Source organism: Melanostigma gelatinosum, assembly GCF_949748355.1.
Source record: "Melanostigma gelatinosum genome assembly, chromosome: 18".
Taxonomy (NCBI): domain Eukaryota; kingdom Metazoa; phylum Chordata; class Actinopteri; order Perciformes; family Zoarcidae; genus Melanostigma; species Melanostigma gelatinosum.
The window spans coordinates 12,070,178-12,096,446 of NC_136651.1; the positions used below are offsets into that span (position 1 = coordinate 12,070,178).

Consider the following 26,269-nt stretch of genomic DNA (forward strand, 5'->3'; position numbering starts at 1 on the left):
CTTATACTTGGAATTATTCTAAGACATCTGGGTGGAACATAAATTTACAATTAAAACGTGCCAAATGAAAAAGATTCTCGCTGCATTCAGTGATTTCACAGCTTTTCAATTTTGGGACTTGACACTCACCCATGCCCTCCTGGCTACAGGCTATGTAAAGCAATCATAATTCAAGTAAATGATACTCCAACGCTGTGTTTTTCATCAAGCAAAGCCTAATTAGCTGCATCACCAGTCTTAAAGAATCACTGTTTCCCATAAAGAATCACCAGCGTGCCATGAGTATTTTGTTAGAAAATTTGGCACGCGCCGTGTGAGTTGGGATTGTGTCAAACAGGGCCCTTTTCTCATTGCATGCCTATGTTTGGCTTCGTGTTTTCAGCAGAAAACTACTTGGCCACCTTATAAGGGGCTCTGAAAAAGTGCAAGTGGCCACATTATAAGGCCATCTCAGGATGAGAGGGTTAAATGCTGAGCCACTTGACAACCACAATCCCTCATTGTAGTGGAGTCCTTGGGAAAGACACAGACACCTCTCTCCTCAGGGAATGCTGAATCCCATTGCAACTATAATTTGCCTTAAGGGTTTACTCACGGGCATTAGGGTTCATGAGTCATAGCAAATTATGATGAGCCGCTAATGTGAATCAATAATGGATTATGCCTTGTATCATGTAATTGGTTTATACAAGAAACCCATATGTATCAATGCTCAAGTTATGTTATTATAGTGATAATTATGATATGGTTACATGAGGAAAGGTGAGGGGGTCCTTGTAACAAGCAGCCAGTCTATACAGAAAGGAGGAAACAGTGGGTTTTACCCAACAACAAGATCAATTGTAATCTTACCGACATAAAAAGTATTAAGATTATGAATTATAAAGCTCAGTTGATGTTTGGCTCTGATTATTCAGTGATAGTTCCTGGAGCCCACCAAAGGAAAAATCACATTTTGTCTACATTGACTTTATATTGTTCTGTACCTCATGTTGTTTTTCATGTATAACAACCTGAGATTTGCCAGGAGAGTCACAAAATTGCAAACCATAACCTAAAAAAATAACTTGGTGGCATTTGAATATATATTTTCGAATGCAGCTGGATGACTCCTCCATTCATGTGATTTTGCTGCACTCAAGTGGACAAAAATGTACATACTTGTGGAGATTCGTCACTTGCCTACATTAAGATACCTCATAAAATACTGAATTTTCCATATACGTGGATGTAAATATGCCCATGTAAATCATATGTTTTTTTCTTTTCTTTAATTCAATTTTTTTTTAGAAATTGTTTATTTTAAATAAATGACTGTTTATATATGAGTACTCATATTACGTATGGAAAAGCAAGAACAACGCGAGTCTCGCGATATTTACCACAAGGGTCAAAGTTAACTTTGGCCATGTGTTTATGTTGCCGCATATACTACAGCACTCTTAGACACAGCTACAGTTTGCATTATATTTACATATATTGATGAATTTTGCAAGGCAGAGTTACGTCTTTAGGAGACTTTATATTTCGTAACCGGAAGTTGGTTGTATCTGAATATTCCGCTCCGCGTTAGCTTCCGTAGTTCCGCTGACATGCCAGTCTGCATCCTTTAGCTGCATGATGGCTTAGCGTGACATGTTTAAAATCCGACCGCTGTTGAGTGCCTTAGTTAACAACAGACTGACGTTAGACAGAAACGGTAAGCGAACATATCCACGACAACGTGCCGGTGAATGCATTCGGTGTGCAAGCCGTGATTGCGTGTGTTCCTGCTTTTTTACCCTTTTTGTCCGCAAGACTTATCTCCTTACCGTGTTTATATTTGTGCAACATATAATGGCGTCCTTCGTCACAATCACAGCTAACCTTACAGAACAGGACATGTAACTCACAGGGGATCCTGATCAGGGATTATTTCTTGGTCTCTCCACAGGTGGCCCTTGGACGTCGCTTTGCATGATGAGTGAAGGCTCCAGGGATGAACAGACAGCCAAGCTGCTGAAAAGAGCCAACGAGGAAAACGAAGACTCTGCTGAGAAGGTGCAGGCTGCAAAGAAATTAAAAGCAGAAGAGGAAAAAGCTGAAGATGAAAAGAAATGTCCCAAAAAGAAAGTGGTGCTCCTCGTGGCATACTCTGGAAAGGGATACTATGGCATGCAGGTTTGTACTCCAGCTGATTCTCCTCTCCCACACTTTTAATTTTTTTATTTTTACAGCTTGCTAAATTTGTGTGTTTTTCTGTGTTTCAGAGAAATCCCGGAACCTCTCAGTTTCGGACCATCGAGGATGAACTGGTCACTGCACTCATTAAATCCGGTTGCATTCCTGAAAACCATGGCGATGAGATGAAGAAGATGTCTTTCCAAAGATGTGCCAGAACAGATAAGGTATGAGTCTGTGCAGACATCCCAGGAGTACCTGTCATAGCACACGGCCATTTTTAAAAGTGAAATATTCACTGTATTGTGAGTTTGCATGGGTCATTATTATTGTTGTGTTTGTTTAGGGTGTGTCTGCTGCTGGCCAAGTGGTGTCTCTAAAGCTGCGGTTGATTGAAGACAGCGTTGAAAAAATCAACGAGCATCTGCCACCGCAGGTCAGAATCCTCGGTGAGACATTGGTTCTAATAATTACATTTTATTGATTGGAATTTGAGATGGTTTTTAACATTCTGCAATTGATTTTTCTTCCTTTTTGTTCCAACAGGTCTTAAACGGGTGACCCAAGGTTTCAATTCCAAAAACAACTGTGATGCTCGTACATACGCCTATATGCTTCCAACAGTGGCCTTTTCCCCAAAAGACTATGATACTGGCGACATAGCAGCCTTTCGCCTCGAGCCCGGGACACTCCAGAAGGTGAACGCTCTGTTTGCTCGCTACAAAGGCACCCACAACTTCCACAACTTCACCTCTCAGAAGGCTCCAAGCGACCCCAGTGCCCGCCGCTACATCATGGAGATGTCTTGCGGAGAGCCTTTTATCAACAGCAATATACAGTTCGCTGTGATCACTGTACGAGGCCAGAGCTTCATGCTGCACCAAATCCGGAAGATGATCGGCCTGGTGATTGCGGTGACGAAGGGCTATGCGAAGGAGGAGGTGGTGGAGCGTAGCTGGGGACACGATAAGGTGGATGTTCCCAAAGCTCCGGGACTGGGCTTGGTCCTGGAAAGGGTTCACTTTGACCGGTACAACAAGCGGTTCGGCGGGGACGGGCTGCACGAGCGGCTGGATTGGGGCGGCGAGGAGGAGGCCATCAAGGGCTTCAAGGAGGCTCACATCTACCCCACCATCGTTGAGACGGAGTGTCAGGAGGGCTCCATGGTCAGCTGGATGTCCACACTTTCCATCCATGACTTTAAAGCTACAGCCTCAGCTGCTGACGCACAAGACAATAAGGACCAGAAACAGGTATCTGGAAGCCACCATAGAGTAAAAATATGTACTGAAAACCATGATGTTTGAGATAAATCATTTTGTTCATTGTTGCTCTCTCCTTTTCCCCCAGGACAAAGCAGATTTAAGAAATGACTCGGATTAGGTCACTCTGCCAGCTGAAAGAAGAGACGTTTTCAGAACTAAATATTCTCTCTTTTGTTGGGAATTAGCTTTCTTTTTATTATATCTTCCAAAATTTACTTTTTTTTTGGTGATATTAAATTCTGCTTCTCTTATACAAATGTTATTAAACAAACAACAATAAAAACCTCTGTTCTTTATTGTACCCCGAGTGTTTCCTGGTGTTAATTTGTCCCTGGATCATGCCCTCTACCAATGTGTCTCAGCTCCATTAGTGTTTGTTGTTAAGCTGTTTGAGTCTTTGTCTTGTAAGAAGAATCTTAAGGATAGGTTTGGATTTTTTGCAATGCAATACTCACATTCTTATATGCACTTCACCTCAACTCCACTGTAAGATTTGGGACAAGATCCACTGTCCAGCTCCCACGCAATAATGTATTTTAAAGATCAGCTGTAGCTAATATGAGGGTAGCTAAATCAAGTGTCTATTTTGTAAGATGTTAGTGAGCAGTTATTTATTTGGCCTTGTCTCTTTAAATTTGTAAAGCCAGTTAATGCTTTTTGTTGAAAGTTATTTACCAATTGGCATTGGTAATATCACCGTGAAGCAAACCTTAGATTGTGCTGATAAAACTAATAACCGTCGGAATGGAATGAGAGACTTATTTATTTTCAGTCCATTTTTCACTGCCATGTATTGAGCTAGGAAAGTCAACATAACAAATAGTATATAGCTTTTATTTCATAGTTGCAGTGAAGATGATGTTTACATATGGGACACAATCTATTTGATTCGATCATACATTTATTGTATTGTATGGAAAAAAACATGTTTTGATCAGAAAAGTAATGTGTCGACAGAACTCGGCTGAGAGTCACGAAATGTGTAATAAAATGTGTTTCAGCTGTACCCCAGCAGTGGTTAGGTTAGTGTTTGTTAAAACCTAAACCAGGACTTCACCCTCCCGTCACTAGGAGGCGACACAACAGTTGAGTGGTCAAGACTGGTGCTGCATTCAGTGACCTTTGGAGTTATAGGAAAGTAGAACTCCTTTCTCAAGTATGTTTGCCGCCCGTCTATGCACAATAGTCGTAGCGTTATATAGTATATTCATATATTACGTAATTCTTTGTATGGTGTTATTTAACAGACGTTACTGTAACTATTTAAAATTATTCACAAACAAAATGTCTCGGATATTCCATGGAAGTTCCAGGATGTTTGTAGTAATAGCTTTCATGTTTCATATTACTACAAAGTAACTTGAACGCAGCATCGCCAAATAATCATGGCGCCGGCCAAAAGACGCAACGTGATTTCGGCGAAAACATCAGAACAAAGTGGTAAAAGAGCTAAAATTGACCCCAATACCAAAGTTGAAAATGTACTTGAGAGTAGAAAAAATGCCAACGACGTTTTCGACATCCTCGAGTTCCTTGAGGTGAATATACGCAACTAAGTAACACTGTTGTAGGACCCAGCTGAATACATGCTGGTTAGCTAGCTTCCTTTAGTGACACCAGGTAGGATGATAACGTGCTTCTGTTGGTTACTAACACCATACACTGCACGTGTGTTTTACTCTCCATGTCCGTTTGCAGTCAGAAAAACAGAAAGATGTTGTCAATGCCGTCAATGCCTGCAGCAAATTGTTCTGCACCTTGTTGGAGAAGAAAGAGCTGTTTGTGGGGAAACTGCCTGGAGAGGAGGAAGAGGAGGCGTTGAGTAGTGAGTAACGTTACTAGGTTAATAATAATAATAATAATTGTACATTACAATTAACCCTAGTTGCGACGTAGATGGTCACACATATCTTTATATGTAACGTTATATGTGTATATTTTCTGTTTCAGGTGGGTTGAGTGCTGAAGAGAAGTACCGCATGTTCATGCGACACCGATACAACAGCTGTGTGGAGATACTGCTTGAGCACCTCAACCATGAGCTTCATGATGTGAAGGTGTGACTGTGACACACACACACACACACACAGAACCATGCTGCTCTTACTGTAAAAATGTGATCGCAGATGAAAAGGAGAGTCAAGTAATTTGTGTACTGTACATTGCATACCAGCTCAGGTCTGCCAACGCTATTCGTCGTTTAGTTGTTATCTTTCCGATGTTGCATTGTCTGTTTTTTTAATACCAACTGTCTGAATACAGGAGAGTGCTCTGTGCTGCCTCATGAAGTTTGCTGCAGGAGAAGGACATCATCCCCTCCAGGACTTAGACTGGAGTGAACACTACAGCTTCCCCAGAGAACTCATCCAGGTAAGATGTCGTACAACCTGGTCGTCAGTGGTGGGAATATGAATATACTTTATCTGTTCCTTTGTGTGACTTCCCCATTTTGTTTACCAAGACAAGAAATAAGGCAGTTCTTCTTTTTTAAAAAAAAATCATCCTACCTTTTTGTCAGGCGCCTTCTGATGTTTTCTATTATTTCATCATCAGGCAGTGGTGGACAGACTGCTGACCAAAACAACAGACAACTACCTGCTGATCTCCAGGTTCTTCGAGTTCCTTGAGATGGCGGACGTACGCTATTATGTCATGAGTTCCATCCGTGAGAGTGTGGCCAAAGTCATGGACAAAAACAAAGGGGTAGGGGGCACTTCGGTCATCTGCTGCTGCTGAGCTTGTTTACTTTCCTTGTCCCATTTTTCTTTTATTTAGTAAATATTACTCGGTGTGCTGAATGCTGTGCGCTTGTCTTGTTCCGCTCAGGCGTTGGTGCCTGTGTATCAGAACAACGTGTTCACCCTCATGTCCAACATCGGTATGCCAAGCCAGGAGTCGGAGCTCACCAACTTCATGATCAAACAGGAAGGTGAGCCCTGCTTGTTGTCAACTCCACAATGTTGCAGCGTTAGTTTTGTCTGTGTGGGGAGAAGAGGTTGTTTTTGTTAGTTTTGTACATCAATAGTACTATTTTTTTACATGTCATTAAACTGATGTTTGTTTTTTTTTCAAGCCAAGCACGAGGACTGGAAAGTTGCTAAACTGAATGTAAGTACAAATATTTTTAATCCAACGTTGACATTTCTTAACTTAGATATTTCCCCGACTGATTTTAAATGTTCTACTTCACAACAGGAACACAAGCGTGCCTTTGAGAGGATGTGGCTGGGTTTTCTCAAGTATCAGGTATTGTAAAAATCTTGACTGCACAATCTAAATGTTTTATATTAAAATGTATTCACTGTGCCATCTCATCTCTCTGTTGTAAGCTGCCAAGCAGCATGTATAAAAAGATCTTGGTGATCCTCCATGTCTCCATTTTGCCCAACTTGAGTAAACCCACACTGATGATCGACTTCTTGACCGCGGCCTATGAAGTTGGTAAGTTATGCGTGTGGCTCAGTGGTGACAGTACTTCAACATCTCCATGTGACAATGAATGCTTTAAAATAACCACAGGGGGAGTTTTTAGTTTTACATAGGGCGATGCTGGTAATCCTGATATTTTGTCATGTTTTTGTTGAACAGGTGGGGCTATCAGCCTGCTGGCCCTCAATGGGCTTTTTGTCCTCATACATCAACACAACCTGTGAGTATTACATGAAAAAAATAATGAATTTGGCCACTTTAAAAGTCACATTAATGACAGTAATATGTTGAAGAAACATGAGGCTCCCTTCTGAATCTATAAAGGACAACAGTAGACTGAAAGATGTTTGAATTGCATAATTACTCTACTATATGTTGTGTGTGCTTGCAGAGATTACCCGGATTTCTACAAGAAGTTGTATAATCTGCTTGAGCCTTCTGTTTTCCATGTGAAGTACAGAGCGCGCTTTTTCCACCTAGCTAACCTCTTCCTTAGCTCCAGGTAAGAACATTCATGCTTCACTAAAAGTGTTTAGGGAGAATGTGATAATCTGATTTAAGGTGACTGTACGACCATGGAAATCTCAAAAAGCTTATATATTGCATTAGTAACATTTGCTGCATATGCGTTTGTGCCTTCCTCCAGCCACTTGCCAGTGTACCTCGTGGCTGCGTTTGCCAAACGCCTGGCTCGCCTGGCTCTCACAGCGCCGCCTACAGCCCTCCTCATAGTGCTGCCCTTCATCTACAACCTGATCCGGCGCCACCCGTCCTGCAGAGTCCTTATTCACAAGCCCAGCACACAGGATGGTGAGCGGCAGTCACTCTCTTTTTGGTTGTAATTTCATCGGTTTCAAAATGTCAGGAGTTTTAGATTGCCAGTCCGATTAGTTATATTTAACACAGCTTGTATGAATTTTGACTGTGATTCACAATCCAAGGAAGCATGTTAGGATACATGTAGAGGTTTGTGTCTATTTATGATGACAGAGCCGGTGGAGGACCCGTATCTTATGGACGAAGAGGATCCTGCCCAGTGCCGTGCCTTAGAGAGCAGCTTGTGGGAGATTAAGGTGTGTACAGCATGGGATGGTTTTGGATTCCCAAATAAATCCTCCATGACACTGAATTTAACTGAGCCATGACTTGTGACAGCCAAGGGTTTTGATTGGAAAACGAGACGAAGGAATATCATATATATTTAGGAATCTAACTTAATGGAAGCATACTTCATTTTCAATAATTGTTTCCTGCAGACACTGCAGAAGCATTACCATCCAGATGTGGCCAAAGCTGCTGGGTCCATCAACACACCTCTGTCAGGACAAGAGGAGGACATCAACAAGGTGCTGGAGATAACAACATACGAGGTAATGTCACACTTTAGATAACAGTGACTCACTATTGTCTATTGGTACATAAATAAACTAAATGGAAGCTAACTAATAAATGCTAATACTCCTCATATAGTCATTTGAGTAGCATGAATAATGTGTCCCATGTTCTTATCCCTAGCTGATGGAGAGAGACCTGAAGAAATCTCAGATCAAGACTGTCCCTCTGGAGTTTGAAACTGCCACACAGTTACTAAAAGGAGGGGGAGATGTGTTAGGACAGCACTTCTGTCTGGATTAAAACAAGGAAAAATGAGCGACCTGCATTCTTACGCGCTATACAATTCTGGGACCAGTTAATCTGTCAAGGTGACCGTTTATAGCCGTTTGGCCCGGACAGGAAGTGAGAACAGACTTCTCTTTGAGACCAGCAGCAAGAACAACATGCATGCGTTCAACCTGGAGTTGTGTTTTTATGTTTTTCTCCATCACTATTGATGTCTTTGATGTGTAACTATCGTGTATCGGTAAAATCATGGTGAATAAATCTCTTGGTTTGTATTTGGCACATTTTTTGGGACTTTTTAAAGAAATTGGTTACAAATGAATGGGGAGCTGAAGGGTTTTCTCCCATTTTAATTTCTGCACAAGTTTGAGTATTGTATGGCCTAAATTCTCATTCATGGAGTTTTTCTCTGTTAAAAAGATTGTTTTTTCTGAATCGGGGCCAAAAGATAGCGCTTATCTATATTCAGCACAGATTGTAAAGCCCCTTGAGGCTAATTTGTGACACTGGGCTGTATAAATATTATTGACTTGACAAAGACGAACAAACTTTCCAGCTCTACAGTGCTTAGTAGCCTATTTTTAGTGTTGAGGTGTTCTCCTGTCCTCAAGTAGCCAGGAAAACAAAAGCCCTGCACAGCCACGCAGGTGTTTTCAATTATCCAGGTTGATTGCACTCAGGTTAAGGGTAGGGGGTCCTGTACCATGCGAAGAGCTAATCAGGTAAAGTGAAATGGACCAGGTGTGTGTGTGTTTAGGGTGCTTTCAGTTGTACAAATCAACCCGTGTCTTTAATGTGTTGCCGGGAAGTATCGGGGTCATGCTTACGTTCTATTGGACCTTTAACATTAGCGCTACACAAGCACGAGGTCAGGTCTGTCCCCATATGTAAATGCTCGTTGCCCGTCACCAGTTCATATTTCATGTTCTCGTTAAGTGTGCCATATGGTCAAACAGCAGGCAGCCTTGGGTACATGTACACCGCGAGAGAGAAAATGCTGAATCATAACTGAGATTCTGAGCAAGTCATGTCTGGTGTAAGGCTGTCCCAAACGCGTAACGTTATAACGTTAGACGGACATGCGTATGTAGTGCAGCGATACACAGCATCCATGCATGTTTTATTTTTATTTTTTTAATGTTTTTGAAATGTTTTGAGGATTTTAAGGATTGTTATCGGGAAGGTGAGAAGCCAACAGAAAAGGAGGTCACTGAAGAGGATGAGGCAACCGACCAGCTCACATGGATGGGTAAAACGCAACCTTTCAAAGTATTAGTGACATTTTTTTCCCCACGCCCAAAAAATAGGATTTTTATTAACATTTAAGGTTTACAGTGTTGCAGGTGCAACATCGTGTTCTTAGATATACGTTGTCCTTTTTTAAAGGACATGCAAACTGCAATCTTATGAAGTTTTTCTGCAGTTGCAGAAACTCCTGCACTGCAGACAAAGTGCATGTATTATAAGCTTTCGATACATGCAGAGCTCCAAAACCATTTAAAGCTATAAAAATACATTTTAAAGAGGAACTGTTTTGTCTGTAATAATGTCGTAACCCCATAACCGAACTCCACGTGTTTCTAATTGGGAATGTGCTAAAGTGTTAATAGCACAACAGTAATGCTCAGAATTAACGACATGGCATCACAATAGTAATGCTCTTCTTCAGAGGGAGGAGACATACTTACGGCAAATCAATCATAATGGGCTAATAGAATAATGAATAGATAGATGGCAAATGAAAACCCCATTCAGGCCTGGATAATGAGGCAAAAAAGCCCCCCCCCAAAAAAGCACTTTGAGTGTCACAATTTTGTTTCATTACTGTGATCTTGCTCTGCAGTTGCTTTTGTTCAAAAGACATGCATTGGTCTAAAAGACAGAACGCAGATGACTGAAATCAGCTGTTTGAGTATTTATTATGATGCAGCAGCAGAGTCGGATAAATCCAATCTCCTGAAGCAGCATTAACCTTCTCAACCTTCCACGTGTCACTATATAGTAGTTTCTATGGATACAGTGCGCATGCATGCGTGTGTGTGTTTGCGCAGGTACAACACAGGAAACATAGATGGGGATTTAGCACTGACTGATAAAATCTTATGTTTCTTCCATGCTCCCCCCTGTCATTGTGTTGCTGTGATACAGTAATCCTCTGTTATGTAACCGAGTGTCTGTCTCTCTCTCTCTCTCTCTCTCGCTCTCTCTCTCTCTCTCTCTCTCTCTCTCTCTCTCTCTCTCTCTCTCTCTCTCTCTCTCTCTCTCTCTCTCTCTCTATGAACACACTCAAACACATGCACATGGGCACACACATGTACTGTATATATCAATCGCACCAGTCAGCACCTACACATGCATGTCGACGTACTGATGCAGGGGGCATGCACTGTTTAATTGGACATTGTTGCTGTCAGGGATCGACTATATACTTGCAGTAACAAACAAGTTATGTGTTTTTAAATGAAAGAAGATGAAGGAATTGTACAGTAAGTGTCATGAAACGTTTGCATTCTTTTCTGTGTTTATGTTTGCATGTGCAGTTGTACACGAGTAACAAAGTACGTGCAGAAGTTCAGCACTAAAGTACAAATCTTAACCAGAAACGCACAAATACAAAAGGCATTTGGTAACCCGTGAAAATGCCGATGTACTTGACATGAAAGTGTAGTGTATGCATGTTTTTCTGTGTGTACATCTGCTTGCAGTACATTTATTTTGTACACATTCAGTTGTATGTGTCGGTTTTGTTTGTGTGCGTGGTTCAGTCAGTGTATGCTTGAGGTTTGCAGCGTGTGTAATCTCTTGGTCGTGTGGGTTTTGCAGGCGATAATGCGGGATCACACGTCCGGCGCTAACATGGAGGAGCTGCTGAGGCGGTCTCAGGTGGAGTTACAGTGGATCCAAAGACAGCTGGCCATGATTGCTGCCAGAAACATACAGCATCACCACCTGCACACCAAGGGCAAGGTATCTGTGGTACCACGTACTGTAGGCCTGTGTTGCTGCTACTACTGCCACGACATGAAAGCACTACTAGGGGGAAGTTTGCCCACTAACACTAATTTATACTACTAGTTATGATTAAATGATCCTGTTATCAACATAAAACAGGCCTCCTCTGTTATTTGCCCACTTGGGAGGAGGGAATCTGGGGATAAAGCACCACATTTATGGACTGTTCTTAGAAAAAAGGAACATCTGCTCAACCTAATCTGATAGATCTTCATTACACGTTATTATAACGCAACATTTGATGACGCTTTTTAGACTTTTCTCCGCTCTTCATGATAGACTTCCTGTTGGAGTTTGTCAACCACCTTCTCCAAAAGACTCTTTAGAACAGTGATTCTCAACTGGTGGTACGCGACCCAAAAGTGGGTAGCGGACCCTGGCTGACAAAAAAAATAATAATAATTGTGATTTTATTTTGAAGGGCATTGTTTTATGCAGCGGAATTATTCCTGCATTTACGGCACTTGTTCAGCGGTGCAGGAAAAACACTGACCAATGCGTTGTGAATCACATCACGTGATGCAGCTCATCCAATCAAATATTGGCATTCTGACAAGTTTCCTGACTCAGTGAGATGTACACACACCATGACACACGGGGAGAGACAAGGATATAGAGAGCAGAGCAGGACTATTGAAGTGAGAGTCAAATCATAGGACGATCTCCAAAAGAGAAAATGACCAGAGAGGCCAGAGTCAATAGACTCTGACTGGACAGACTCATATAAGTGAATTCGTCCAACACTACTTTCTCTTTTTAGAAGATGAGAAAAATATAATATCGTGGCTTTATCACTTCACCCTGAATGAACTGAATTTAAAGCTGCAGGGCAATTCAGTGAAAATAATTTATCTAAAATGAATTGTGTTACGTAATTTACCGTATTCTTGAATCCAGCCGTTATTTTACTTGAAATGAGAAGAACTTGTATTTATGTATTTCTATGTATTTATAATCCATCCAGTTAAATTTGAAAAATGAGAATATTTGTTCAAATATAATTGATGTGTACTTTCTTTATTTGATTTGACAGTTTACTACACAGACGTTACTAGACTTCTTGAATATAGATATACCCAAATTATTTATATATGTATATATATGTGATGTGAAATCTTTTAGTTTAACAAGTCAAACTTTGACCTAATATTTAGCCCTACACTTGAATTCTTCAAGCTCAAAAAATAGAAAATCTTATCACTGGGAAGGTCTATTTTCTGATCTGTAGAGCACACAAGCAGAACAACAACTTTATGATTTTTCAAAAATATGACCTCAACATCTATTTAAACAGAAGCACTACAGTGGCTCAATGAGAAGAACTCAGGCCGTGAAGTGAAATATCAAATAAGCTATTTTTGTAAATTTATTTTAAATATTTCACAATACATCTCCATACAAAATCTATTTTGTTAGCTTCCTGGAGAACGTACCATATGACGTGTGTCAGCAGGTGTAGAGAAAGTGTTCAACCGATAACTCCATCCCACATGTTTGGATTTTTCCTTTTATTCCATATGGCCAGAAGAGGACAGCATGTTTCTTAAATATCAAACATTAAAACTTGAGAAAAAAAAGCCCTGCCACAGCATGCTGTAGACTAGAGGTAGCAGCTTGTTAGTTAAATGACACGTTGCCTTCAGCTATTTGCATACTTAAAGGAGTCATTGCATATTTCTGCCCGATCCAGTTTCCATCTGTTCCTGAACCCCGGTCTCACAGGGCTTCATGTCACGCGCGAAAAACCATTTCACTACGCGAGCAACGCGTCTACAGTAAGGATGGAAGCAAGCGTTGCTAGGCAACAGAGTGGAACAAAGAGTACGTTCTGCTTCCTCTTCTCACTGGCGCACACTTAGTGTCTCCTTTCTTTCTGTCCTCTCCTCCGTCCTGTGCCTCCGTTCCAGTGTTAAAATGGAGGACGGCGATCGACATAATACATTTGAGTGCCTGCTGCTGATGCAACCTCACTAAAACCACCACGCTGATTCAATTTGAGTCCTCCGATCGGGGATTTAGAGGAGGTGAAGAGAGCAGATCGGTTGTATCTGAGGTCTGTCCAGGAACATTAAAGTGTAGATTGGATTTGATGCTGGAGGAAAGTTGCAAGTAGTAATACCGAGCAAACGTTAAACATGTGAGATATATATATATATATATATATATCAGCAAAACAGAAAACCAGATGCAGAGGAAGCAGGGATGCTGGACCATTATCTACTCTGCTTGGGAAATCTATTCAGAGGACAAAATGCTCATCTATGATGTAACGTTAATGATTTACACATCACTGCTCAACAGATTTACAAATTCCTTTTAAATGAAAGCTGCCCCCCGTGTCTTTTTTTCTCTTCTTTTTTCTTGCCAGTGTGACGTCGTTTTGGGGTGTGCACATGTCTGCGTATGGGTGAGACAGAAAGCAAAAAAGGTCAGGGAGGGGAGGGGGGGGGGGGCGATTTTAAAGCATGACTGGAGGAAGAAGCAGAGAGCGCGAGAGGAAGCGTGAACACATTCAGGGGTGGGACTCAGGGAGTGTGTGTGTGTGTTTTTTTGCTATCACTGATCGGGTGAGACCTCCAGCCTGTTCCAGTGGCGTACTGAACAGGCAAGCCAGTGGAGCCGCAGATCTGAACCGCTCATTCCAAAACGCGCACACACAGGCACTCATGCACCGGCAAACACGTGCATATGCGCGAACGCATCACCTCTGCCTCCACTGCCAGCCTGTGATGTGACGGGAAGAGAGTCATTTTGGGACATTAGCGGTATTGCTTTGAAGGTAGGGACATTGTCAATGTTTGTATCAGCAAAAACATACTGTCCACGCTGCTGTCCCGTTCCCTTGTTTAGACGGTCAGACACTGTTGATTTTCCAAACACACACATTATGTGCTGGATGCTGCTGTGATTCTGAGAGGTTTAATGCATTCTGGGATAACACAGGACAACATGTATTCTCTTCGTGAAGAGCAGCGATAAGTGTTTGTGAATGATCCTGAATTATTTATCTCCTGAGCAGTTGACGCTGCTAGATTCACAGCAGTCTGTCTAAATCCAAATCCAAGCGCAACACATTCACAACACGTGCTGGAGCAGAGTGGCTTGATGGGCTTGAAAAGACCGATTTTTCTCTTTCTGAAAATCCATTTGATGACGGGTCAATAGCTGTACATCCATGGCCGACTGCATCAGGCAGCCCGGATGCAAGTATTTCACTCACACACCAGATGGCGATGTGACAATCCATTTAAATCACACCCCAGTCAAAATAAGATTACCTCGGGGTATCCTGGCGGGTCGGTTGGCTGAGCACACGCCACTTAACCACAACGCCCTTGGTTGGAAGCCAGCCACCACATGCTGCTTTACTAACCCACTCTCCTGTGTCCCTCCACCATAAGTCAGCCAACAAAGGTGAAATGCCATTAAAATCCAAGAAAATTGTGGTTTTATGAAGTGAATCATTGGATGACTGTACTCGAAGCATTTCCTGGTGTCCATGAAGAATTAAAATCGGAAGCTATTAATTGCTGCAAAAGTGGAGGAAAGCCGAGCTGGAATAAAGTACTGAAAAGCCACTATTACATAATTATATGCTGACACATCTTAAAAGCTACCCACATTATCTGCTTTGTTGAATAAACAGTTACCCCAGCCTCCAGTTTTATATAGATAATCCTTTTGCCCATCATTGGTGTTGTCTACGGTGCTGTGCAGGTTCACAGAAAGTGAAGCTCCCCGAATGTTTAGTTTTTTTCAAGAAATGTGTCCATGAACGTTTCATTGAGTGACGACTCTGTGCAAGTTAAAGTTAAACTCCCTGTTGACCTCACATTTCTGCTTCGCTCTGCCTTTGAGCTGTGCACTGACTTTGACCTTTTGTATTGTGATTGGTAAACACAAAAGGGGAATTTCCTTCTTTTTGAAGGAAAAAAAAAACTGCATATAATTTAGCATATAAACTGGTTAAACCTTTTTATATTGTGTGTCACTGAAATCAACAACAGCAGATGCACCCTTTGATTATCAACCTAGCGACTGAACGAAGGTGAAGTACACTGATAGATCATTAGATGATACTGGGAAATACAGACATCACCTTCACCAGTAGTTGCCGAGCTATTCCTGTCATTAGGGTTATGGAGCAAGATGTGGTTACATTTTCCTTATCGTAGACTTCCTCTGAGCACTCTATGCCTGAAGTTTGAGATACGACAGAAGGGGCATATACTGCTGAGGAGAGGTTACCTCAGACATTTTTCACAGAGCTTTTGCGAGCACCAGTCGGGCTTGGAAGTCAGTTTAAGAGCACGGTTTTAGGCCGACAAGTCCACTTGATATTTCCTTAGTGCTGTCTAAACTTAATTTATTGCTTGAGTAATCTTTTACCTTTGACTGACCCCTTGAGATGGACGAGCTTTATTCAATAGGATTAAAAGACATAAAAGAGGAAACAAGCAATTTCAGATACAGTGCTTGGCTTGGATAATAGCGGCTTATGAGACGTAACAGATTTAGACAAACACTTGTAAATTATTATTCCGTCTGTGTGTGTGTTATCCACTGTGACGTATACAAAAATGAAGAGAAACACTATTTCTGCTTAGCGTGCTGTCTTTCTCTTCTGATAAACGGTGTCGCATCCTCCCGCACATCGTCGAGCTACTTATTTACGCACGATTTATATTGGTACCTTATGTTCATCCACAGTGGTCTATGAAAGACAAACAGAAAAGAAGCCGCTGTTCCATCATAATGAATGAATGAATGAACGCCAAATGTTGAATCCACATTGATATAAAAAGGCTGCCATTCAGAAAGTGTGTGACGCGGCCCACCTTTGGAAGTGAATGCGTCTCACTTTGTCCCTTTGAATTCCTCCACTCCTGGCTCACATTTAGCAGGAGATGTCGTCAGTGTTCCTTGTGGCCCCCGAGAGCGCACGAGTACGTCATGATTCCCAACTCTGACGCAGCTCCTGTCAGAGCAGCTTTGGCAGCTCCCTCGGTACAAGGATGATGTCTCCAAAGTGGACGGCACAGTTGGGACTGGTGTAGTCACAACCTCTGTTGTCCGGATGACTGACTGATTTGGGGACCGAACTAATCACGTCTCAATTAGATGTGTCGATGAGTACCATTAATCTGCTCCAGAGCCCAGCCAGCAATATTTTTATAATTTTATAATAACCAGATGTTGTCGGGTTACCAAAGTGATAACCTGTTTTTTTTAATTTGTTCTTTTTTCGAGAGCACATTCAGTTTTTTTTTTTTTTCTTTGCACCAACGGTTTTCTGGTCTAAATGACTCATGCATCAGTTCTCACACGGATGTCCATATGGCCTAATATCTCGCTCTAAATAGGCTGACTGAATGTGTTCGTCTGTCTGTCTGTTTGGAAAACACAGTACTGGTTGGCAGGTCTATCTGTCTCTCTGTCTGTTCTGGGAAAGCCCACCGTATTACACTGGTGGGTCTATCTGCAGGCTTGTCTGCTTGGCAGGTCTGCTGTATTAGCAGGTGTATCTGGCCGTCTTTCTGTCTGCTTGGCAGGTCCATCCTACTGGCTTTGGTAGCGTTGGCTGTTATCTGTTAACAGACATATTGCCTGCAACTTTGCTTTTTGTCTTTGTGGAGGATGATCGTCGAGGTTGCAGTCGGGATACGGTTGTTATTTTTGTGCGAGTTCTTTTATGTGCCTGACAAGATGCCAAATGCTCTGCTAACACGCTAATTGATATATCAAGAGTTATATTAACCGATATTAGAAGCATCTGTTGGTTGGTCTGTTCTGTGGGTTTCTACAAGGGAAAAAAGTGCTTTAAGAGAAGAATTGGCATATATTTTCATCTCTTCCTTAATTATCCTCCAAGTGGTAATTCACATTTTCGAGGGAGAAAGCAGAGATAAAGATAAAAGTGAACAGACTTCAGAGTAATGCAGCACAGATTTCTTTTGTCTAGGGTGGTAATGTTTTCCCTTGTATAGCTCTGGTAATATTGGAGTGGCTGGGCTGGCTAAGTGTGCTTTTTCAGAAGGCAAATGGGAAGACTACACCCCATTTGGGATTTAATGATTGTAGCTCTCCAAAATGTTCCCGCTTCATACTTTTACATTACTAAAAGTAGATATTCTGGAGCAGAGCATAAAATGTGCTTTTAGATTAACTCATCGGGAAGAGTTCTTTCATCTGACACAAAATGGAGCAAAAGGCATCCTCACATCCTTGGAGGGTGTTTAACTTCAGGGGGCACGGGCAGAGTGTCCCGGTACATGCACTTATTCTAAATCAGCCTCCCTCCTTACCTCGGCCAAACAGCTGCTCAGTTACTCTGCTATCTGCAGCCCCTCTGGTGGCCTCAAAAGTCATTGGAGAACTTAAAAAGTACAAGATTGGCAGCAGAGCAGTTCTATTCCAAAACAAGACAATTGTTGACTCAAAAAACGCACTATCAAATTGTACACATGGATGTCTGGCGCGAAGGAAAGCTGAGCAATACCAGAAACTATTCACCACTCCAATCTGCCCATTACAGATATGCAGTTTATGTCCATGGAAGGTCCAAGTGTCAGTGTGAAAATTCACTTTCAAAGGACATTCTAATCCATCAAGAAAACTTCTAAGGAGAAAAACACTGACTGGCAAATCCAGCTGAGGCTCAAAACCTGTTGCAGTAGCAGCTTCATTTTCAGGCCTGGTAATCCTTTTCCTGTGACTGACCCCACGGGATGGAACTAAAGCCCAGTACGTCGCTGTAAGCAAGATTGACAGTAGCCGTATGTCCTCTTCCATAACTTATATTCATCAAGTGGCCGCTTCCTCCTTATGTGTGCTTTTAATACCCACTAATTGACCTGTCTGTTGTTCAGGTGGGCGGCCTACCACTTTGGTCTAGATTCCTCAACGACTATTGGATTGGGTTGCCTTGTGATTTGGTACAGATATCCGTGGTGCCCAGTTGAGGTATCCTAAGGATTTTGGTAATCGTCTGGCTTTTTCTGTAGTTCAACCAGCGGGTCAACGTTTTCATTTATCTTGTGAAATATCGCTCTATATAACATTTATGGTTTTGAGTGAAATGGAGTTACCCTCAGGATGAATTGTAATAATGTCGATGATGCACTGACTTCATCTTGCTCCATCATCAGGTCATAATTTTGATTTGCCCAGTATTTTGGTCTATGAACAAATAATAGCACAACTAATCACGTTCAGCTATACTTACCTTATATGCTAGTTGGCAAGTGCTATGCTAACGCACTAAACTACGTTGATGAACATTATACTCAGCATCAGAATGCTAGCATTGTCATTATGAGCTCGTTAGTAAGTTGACATTAGCATTTAGCTCAAAGCTCTGCTGGGCCTAAGTGTTAATCATGTTAGATTTGTACATGGTGTCGTATAACAGTTACTACTTCTCATAATTATAGTAATGACAGAAGAAATGTCTCGGCCTACACTCGGCCTACAATGTGAGCCGCTTCCGATTTCTGGAGGAAAGAAACCGAGCTCTGAAGCTTGAGGTAACCACGCTTCGCCAGGAGAAACAGCAGTATAGGAAAAAGGTACATTTCCCACTCCCACCACACACAGACACACACATATCTCAGCCCCTCTGCGCTGTTCACTCTCATTATTTTAGATGAGCTTTATTTGCCTGCAAATAAGCACAATATACATATTAACTGGTACACTTCTCTGGAATTGAAACGATTAAGATGTGATAATTGTGGCACTGTATGCATGTAGACAGTCTCGGTGAGTCACTATGTTCAAGTCCCTGTTGCAGCTTTTATTCCTCAAGGACGCAGCTGTGTGTAGCGGGGTGACTCGCATGACTCTGCACATATACTCCCTCTGATTGGTCTTGGTTATGCAGACATGTGGGCATGTGTAATGTGGTGTAAAATAGATAAGGATGGGCTTGCGCTTTGGTGTGTTGTGCATGAGAGTGCGTGCATGTGTGTGTGCGTATTTACTTTGCACTGTATGCTTATGCATGCATTTATGTATTTAGTCCTTCGGAAGGCCTCCCCCAGGTGGTCTCGGACGGCAAGGTGTGTGAGCTGTTGTCTTGGCAACACGCCTATTTGCAGAAGTGTGGACAGACTGGCCGAGGGGGAACTGACATAACATAATGGCTGCTTCTGTTATAAGCCTCAATGGCTTGAGATGAGTGTCAGTAAAATAGAGCGAGACCTGCATGCTACAGTCTGCATTTACAAACGGGTTACTGACAACGGTTCAGTACAGTGAAGCTCTCAGGCTTCAATAATTTGTCACACCACTCATATGGTTTGTGAACGACAGCATTGTCGCCTTCTCCTCATTTATGTTGTATTGAAGCATCCCTCAGTACATGTTTACAGAACCAAAATAATTACTTAAAGTCTGTAAGTTGTCTCCTCCATATATGGAAACTAGATACAGTACAAATGAACCAATGAGAAGAACCTTCACATGTATAACTTTCCCGGGAACCACTGGGTAGTCTCCTTTAGAGAAAAAGCTGACAAATCACTTTTAAGACAGCCCAATGCGTACTTTTTTTTTTTTTTTTACCTTTTATATGAACACATTGCCACCTTTCTGATCGAACAGCGTAATTTATGGCAACCTGCCCAGTGGGAGGTTTTGCCAAAACCTTGGCACGAGACATGTCTGTCACCGTAGCTAACATGCAGTCGTCAGCAACATAACTCAACAATGTCATGTAATTACGTATGTGTTCGTGTTTATGTGCTTTTCATATGTGGGTAGATACTGTTGGAGGGAGTCCAGCTGGGTGCCTGGCAGTCTCTTTTGCTGTCACTGCTGACGGCTACACTATCACAGACTGCATCATGGTCATTCATGCAAAGACAGACTCAGCTATGGATCAGTTGGACTAAGACAAGCTCAGTCATGAGAGTGGGTTTGCTCATGCAGATAGACTCTCTCTTCAAAGACCAGAGAAGATGGCGGTGTATCACATCCATCAATTTTGACTTTAATGCAAACTGATTTTTCTTTCTTTTCATTCTTTATTCGGTGAAGGAAAATATGGCCATATGATATGTAGAAACAGCTCTTGATGATTATCAAACTCACAGCTACAGGATTAAATGTAGAGGGCGATATTCAAAAGATGTGTCATATTAGATCCAGACAAAACACTTGAAGATAAAAGATTAAAAGATATGTTGGTACAAAACACATGGCAAATGTCTGATTAGGCAGCTAGTTATTCATGGTTTACATGGATGGCGTCTTTAATGTCAACTCTATTCGACACACAATATCAGTTGTTATTGTAAAACAAATCATATATTTTGTCACATATTAGCAGCATGACATAACTTGCCTCTAGCTTTGCTGCACAGGGTGATGATGGGTGCACAACATGTAGCTATTTCTAACTGTTTTTAAATGTACTAGTCACAGGTATGCTCAAAATCACCATGAGTTTATAACACCTTTTTAAAATTGTTGGTACGTTTTTTGTCTGTAGAAAAAACAACAAGAAAAGTAAGAACTCTCCCAATTCTATTTCTACATCATAAAGTGGCTGTATTAAATTAGAAATGGATCACATGCCTACTGTATGTACTCACTATGAAGCTGGAGCCATTGGAGCATTCTCCAGGTGGCGAGGATGACAGCACAAAATGACAGTTTGCTACATGTTCACCATGTCAACTTAAAAGGTGATAGCATGTCAGTGTTGTGTCTACAGCTTGTTTTTGCTGCCACCAATGGCATTATCAGGGACTACAGGTGCAAGTGATCTTATGTTTTATAACCAACTCAAATTGTAACATCCCAGAGTGTACACTGTTCTAGCTCAGACAGTTAATGAAACTTGGTCCGCCTTTTCACTTCATTCCTCTTTTGTATCGTTGGGGAAGGGTGCTGGATCGGCTACAGTCAATCCACCGGCCTTCGCTGTTGCATTTAATCCTTGTTTTATTGTTGAGAATGAGGCACTTCAGCTAGATTCTCACATCTCTTGTCTGTTCTTCCAATTAATTTGTTAATTTTCTGCTGAAATGGCAAGAAAAAAACCCCCTGAGAGGGTGGACTGCTTCCTCGAAAAAACAAACAAAGAGCTTTAGATGGGTTGCCTGGAAACAATCTGTGATGGACAGTCGGAGAAAGGTACCTTAGGTGAGGAATGACCTTCTGTGTGCAGTGTGGCTGCTGCTAAAAGGCCACAGCTGTCTCCCTGGACACCATCCCTATGGCAACGATTGTGTACCGCTCGCCGCTGGCCCACTCGGATGATAGTCCTCGTGATGACACGGGCTGTCCCACTGCAAAAAGGAACGTCTAATCAACAATCACTAATAGCTGTGTTGTCTCAGCTGACCCAGTAATCTCCATTTGAACTCGTTCTAATCAAAGATGCACAGACAAACCAGGGTTAATAATAGTCTAGTGTAATGTAACACAATAATACATACCACCACCCACAGGATACTTGGACAATTCCCTATGTTTTGACTCACAAGGCTGTTTTAACAACTGTTATTAGACAGGGTGTGTTTAAGTTGAAGTTTTTATTCTTTTCTTAATTGAGTTTATTTCAGACAGTGTCCTTTCAGATGGTTGGAGTTGTCTCTATGTAACTCCATTATCCTCTTTTTCCCGGTCCATTTCCCATTCCTTGTCTTGTTACTTAAGTAAAACTACTTAGAGCTAAGGCATGGCACAGTAAGTTTTACCCTTTAAGGAAATGATCAGAAAAGTGGGAAACATATCTGTTTTTTATGTCTGAGATTGTCCACACTGACTGTTTATCTGCATTAACTTCATGGCGCAATACTACTCAGACGTCAAACAGAAGCCACAATCTTGGCCCGTTTCAGAATGCATTCATATGCAAGCATCTGTTTATAGACAACATTGTAATAGCTCATGTAAGAAATTTGAGCAAAGAACTGTGTGATCAGTAGATATAATAAAAGTGTTTAATAATTCATGATTAAGAATTCATAATTAGTCATAATCACAAGTGTTTTGGAAATGCATAATTAAGATAAGCATAAAGTGTTTTAGGATAAGCAGCTAGAAGTAGAATTTGAGACATGAAGCTTTTGCCAAAGGGCAGAAGTTTAACGTTTATACTGAAGGGTTATTATAGAAGGGATTAAGCAATAACTGACAGTCTTTGAATGTGTTAGGAGCTCAGGGAAAGAGAGTCATGAAGACAGGCGTTTACAGAAGTGCACAGGGAAGTTAGCTAACAGAAGTTGAGATAGACGGAAGGGGAGGATTTGCCAACGGATATGAGGGCGGGAGATAGAAAGAGTTTTTCTCTTCTGTCAGTTAGGATCCTGGGGAAGACGTGTCTCCTGGGATCAGGGAAGAGTTTTTTCCAAAGTGGGCTGATAGTGTAATATTTCATGAGATTAATGTACTCCATTGTAAAACTGTAATAGCATCAGCAGGATTAAAATCCTTTTTGACGGTAAACCAGTTTCGGTAACGTTTTTAGCGCCGTGTGACTGTAAAGCTAACAGTCCACGTGTGCTGGCCTGCTCCACTTTCATCGTGAGGAGATTTTTCCCTCCACACTCACATGGCCAGCAGTGAAAACATGCGAGCAGATTAGTTTGCCGGTGGTAGTACTGGCTTTGTTGGTCACGTGCTCCTCATTTTTCAAGTTGGAGCAGTCCCGAGTCTCCCATATTTAAATCTCTTTCTCTCTTTTCATGTTTCCCTTTTTGATCCCTCACATCTCCTCTGTTCTCTCCCCCTTCACTTTGTCTCCCATACAATCCACTTCACCCCCCCCCCCCTGCGCTCCCATCCGCATCCTACTTCCTGTCCAAACCTCCTGACTGAGGCCACTAATCTGGCCTGTGCAGCTTCATGCCTGCATTCATTTAAGAAGATTTGATGGCCATGCCAGACTATGATCAAATTTCAGACATCTTCTGAGAGTTCACTCCAGACACACATTTTGAAATGAATTATGTTTTCTTCCTGGTTGTGAGTAGATAATACTTATATGATAAAACCAATGCCATTTAAGTTTCCCCTGTGATTACTGTTACTTAAGAAACATCAAAAAACCCACCGCCACAAAAAGAAGCTGCTACAGTCTTATCTACATTATGTTCCTTACTGATCATGGTAGGTCTATAGTAGGCCTGCTGTTTTTCCAAAATCCCAATCCAAAGTGTTTCATGGAGTGTTTTTCCATTACGGTACACTTAACTTTTAATTCCAACCAAGCGGTATAACTCATTATGACCGTATTAAGTCATTTACAGTCTATATATTCAAAGATCTATTGTGACTCATAATCTACACAAGTATTAATGTACCCCACAGTGCTGCTTCCTAGGCAACTGCTGCTTTCTTTGAGTTGGAGCTGACTATAGAAATGACAATGAAACAAATCTGTGAATAATGGCGACCGAGACAGACAGTTACATAAATGTCCAGCATCGGCTTGATTTCAGAGCATACACTGATGCAAGTGTCCGAAACAAATTTGCTTTCCATCTTGCGAGAGCACTGAATCATATCGGCTTTACAACTGCAGGGGAAAATCAATTCTGTTGCATCAGTAGGAAAATGTGCTAAAAATATGGCACTGTCAAAATGTAGGCCTCTCCTGGATTAATTGAAAATCCCCTTAACCGGATTAAATCATTTTAGGGGCTAACTGTGGTATACCCACACTCTCAATCACACATGCACATGCATGAGCCCCCACAGATAAGCTGATGTCAATATGATATAATTACTCATTGTGACAAGGAGGTGTAGGCAGTGTGATTGCAAGTGTGTTCTGTGTTGTAGTTAAAGGCTAAGAGCTGTGAAACTGTGAGGATTAGAGTTGGAACAGACCGAAAATGGAATAATTGATCGCATGGGGATGAAATTGAGCTCCCACCATTATTGCAAGTAGAATTTAGGTTTGGCCAGTGTTTTCAGAAAACTTTATATTAATATTATTATCAATATAATAAGAGCATCTCAGCAGGGGTTCCCTAACCCTACAAAGGGTGGAGAAGTATTACAGAGATGGTGCTAGTAATTTCACCCCCTTTAGCCTTGAAAGGGGGCTGTACAATGTTTGTATTGTACTCCATAGTGGTTACAATAGGCGAGTATTAGCCATTCCAGCATGGCATGGCTCTGTGGATGGCAATGTCAGGTATGTAGGTCATCTGTTGCATGGATTGCCATGACATTTTGTGAAGACAATCATGGTTCCCTCAGGATGATTTGTAATGTCCCTGTACTTTTTATCTCGCACCTCCATCCGTTCAAAAACTATAGAATATATATTAAAAAACATCAGTGTCCACTACTTTGGTTTAAGACAAATTACCTGCAAAACTAATTGCATTCCCATCAGCCTGCACTTTGTGTTTGGTTCTAATTAGCAAAAGTACCATGCTGACATGCTACGCTAAAATGGTGAACATGGTTCAAGGTTCCTTGTATGTGCAACATACCTTGGCAATAAACGGTTCTGATTCTGATGGTAATTATCACTTGCTGGCATGTTGTTGTTGTAATTCTAAGCATGTTAGCATGCTGATGTTAGCATTTACCTGAAAACAGGAAGTTTTTTCGTCAAATTCCCTACTGTTGCTACAGCAATGTCTCAAATATACAGGTTATATGTTCACCGTATGCTCCAACATGGAATAGAATGGACTCAATGTATTTGTCACTCACAAACCATACATTATAAGGTGTATTAGATGTGCAAGCAAACAACATCATACTCCAACTGCAGACAAATACCTTGTATTAATTTAAGTGCGGAAACTAATCCAAGCACTTTCATTTACTTAAACTTATATAAGTTTAAGTTAGGAAATACAAGTGCTGATGACCTCTTTAAAGGAATTGTGAGATCCAAATTACAGTGGAATACACTTGTATTACCATCATGCATTTTTACACTATTCACAGTATCCCCAAATTTGCCTTTTCAATGATCTCATTGTGGGCCTTTTCCCAGTGATTGACATAAACTTACCATCTTAAGCTATACCCTGTTTATTAACACCAGTAACATCATTATCAGATGTTTGTATGTTCGTAAAAATGTGGCATCAATCAAGACCCTGTTCAATTAGTGTCGTGGCTTAAGACGGGGAGCAGAGAAGAGGCGGAGGAGCATTATGCAGGCGGCTGTCATTTCAGTCAACTTGGCAGACAGACAGGAAGGTCCAGACTGTGGTTGTACAGGGCAGCTTTCCAATAAACCATCCCCATTTGTGTCCCAGACTCCAAGATGCCCGTTTCCTGTTGCCAACGATGCCTTTTCCAATGTAGCTGACGGTTGTAGCAGTGGAGCTGGCTGATTAATTCAACAGAGTAGATTTCCGCAGCTCGCTGCACACGCATACAGAGAGAGAACGCGAGAGAAAGGGGGAGAGAGAGAGAGAGGGGGAAATTGAGCAGAGGAAGAGAACGCGTAAGGGAAAAGGAGAAAATGATGGAGGAAGGGTGTTAGGGAGGAGGGTCTTCGGGGGTGGGGGAGAGAGTGAGAGGAAAGGGAGGATAGGAAAGAGAGAGTGTGTGGAGAGGGGGCGGAGGAAAGGGAGAGAGAGAGAGCGAGAGAAAGAGAGAGAGAGACACGCAGGCCCCGGAGCTGCTACTGATGCTGCTGCTGATGCTGCTGCAGCCGTTTGGCAATTCCCCACCCAGAGAGAGCAGGGAAGAAGGGAGGAGATCAGAGCAAGGAGGAAGAAGGAGTAAGCGACACCTCAGTCAAGATGCTCCTGTGCTAGCCAACACTCACGGTAAATACCAACCCTTTATCACCA

The 26,269-nt window shown here is 41.8% G+C and overlaps 3 protein-coding genes across 3 annotated transcripts in view; all 3 read left to right on the plus strand.

The window, feature by feature from the left end:
* The first annotated feature begins 1,417 nt into the window (after positions 1 to 1,417).
* pus1 (pseudouridine synthase 1) lies at positions 1,418 to 3,703 on the plus strand. Its single transcript, XM_079288809.1, has 6 exons — positions 1,418 to 1,699; positions 1,934 to 2,160; positions 2,250 to 2,387; positions 2,507 to 2,609; positions 2,707 to 3,413; positions 3,511 to 3,703. Exons 1-6 carry the CDS (start codon positions 1,636 to 1,638, stop codon positions 3,541 to 3,543), a joined length of 1,272 nt encoding a protein of 423 aa, XP_079144935.1. The 5' UTR covers positions 1,418 to 1,635; the 3' UTR covers positions 3,544 to 3,703.
* A 1,107-nt stretch (positions 3,704 to 4,810) lies between these two features.
* Positions 4,811 to 8,754, plus strand: noc4l (nucleolar complex associated 4 homolog; the record flags this gene model as incomplete). Its single annotated transcript, XM_079289905.1, has 15 exons — positions 4,811 to 4,963; positions 5,124 to 5,250; positions 5,376 to 5,482; positions 5,688 to 5,795; positions 5,979 to 6,128; positions 6,252 to 6,354; positions 6,499 to 6,533; positions 6,621 to 6,671; positions 6,755 to 6,866; positions 7,014 to 7,074; positions 7,246 to 7,356; positions 7,501 to 7,664; positions 7,845 to 7,927; positions 8,111 to 8,224; positions 8,370 to 8,754. 15 exons carry the CDS (start codon positions 4,811 to 4,813, stop codon positions 8,487 to 8,489), a joined length of 1,599 nt encoding a protein of 532 aa, XP_079146031.1. The 3' UTR covers positions 8,490 to 8,754.
* A 2,549-nt stretch (positions 8,755 to 11,303) lies between these two features.
* rimbp2a (RIMS binding protein 2a) overlaps positions 11,304 to 26,269 on the plus strand; it is a gene marked incomplete at both ends in the record, with an annotated part of 61,285 nt that continues 46,319 nt past the window's right edge. Inside the window, 2 exons of the mRNA XM_079289024.1 lie at positions 11,304 to 11,462; positions 18,929 to 19,054. Of these exons, the coding sequence (XP_079145150.1) occupies positions 11,304 to 11,462; positions 18,929 to 19,054 (285 nt within the window). The remainder of the gene's footprint in view (positions 11,463 to 18,928; positions 19,055 to 26,269) is intronic.

Bases quoted from the DNA above. Each gene is read 5' to 3' on its own strand.
- pus1 (XM_079288809.1), top strand. From the start codon at position 1,636: ATGTTTAAAATCCGACCGCTGTTGAGTGCCTTAGTTAACAACAGACTG. The intron at 2,161-2,249 runs GTTTGTACTCCA...TCTGTGTTTCAG, and splicing joins AGGGATACTATGGCATGCAG to AGAAATCCCGGAACCTCTCA. The intron at 2,610-2,706 runs GTGAGACATTGG...TTGTTCCAACAG, and splicing joins ACCGCAGGTCAGAATCCTCG to GTCTTAAACGGGTGACCCAA.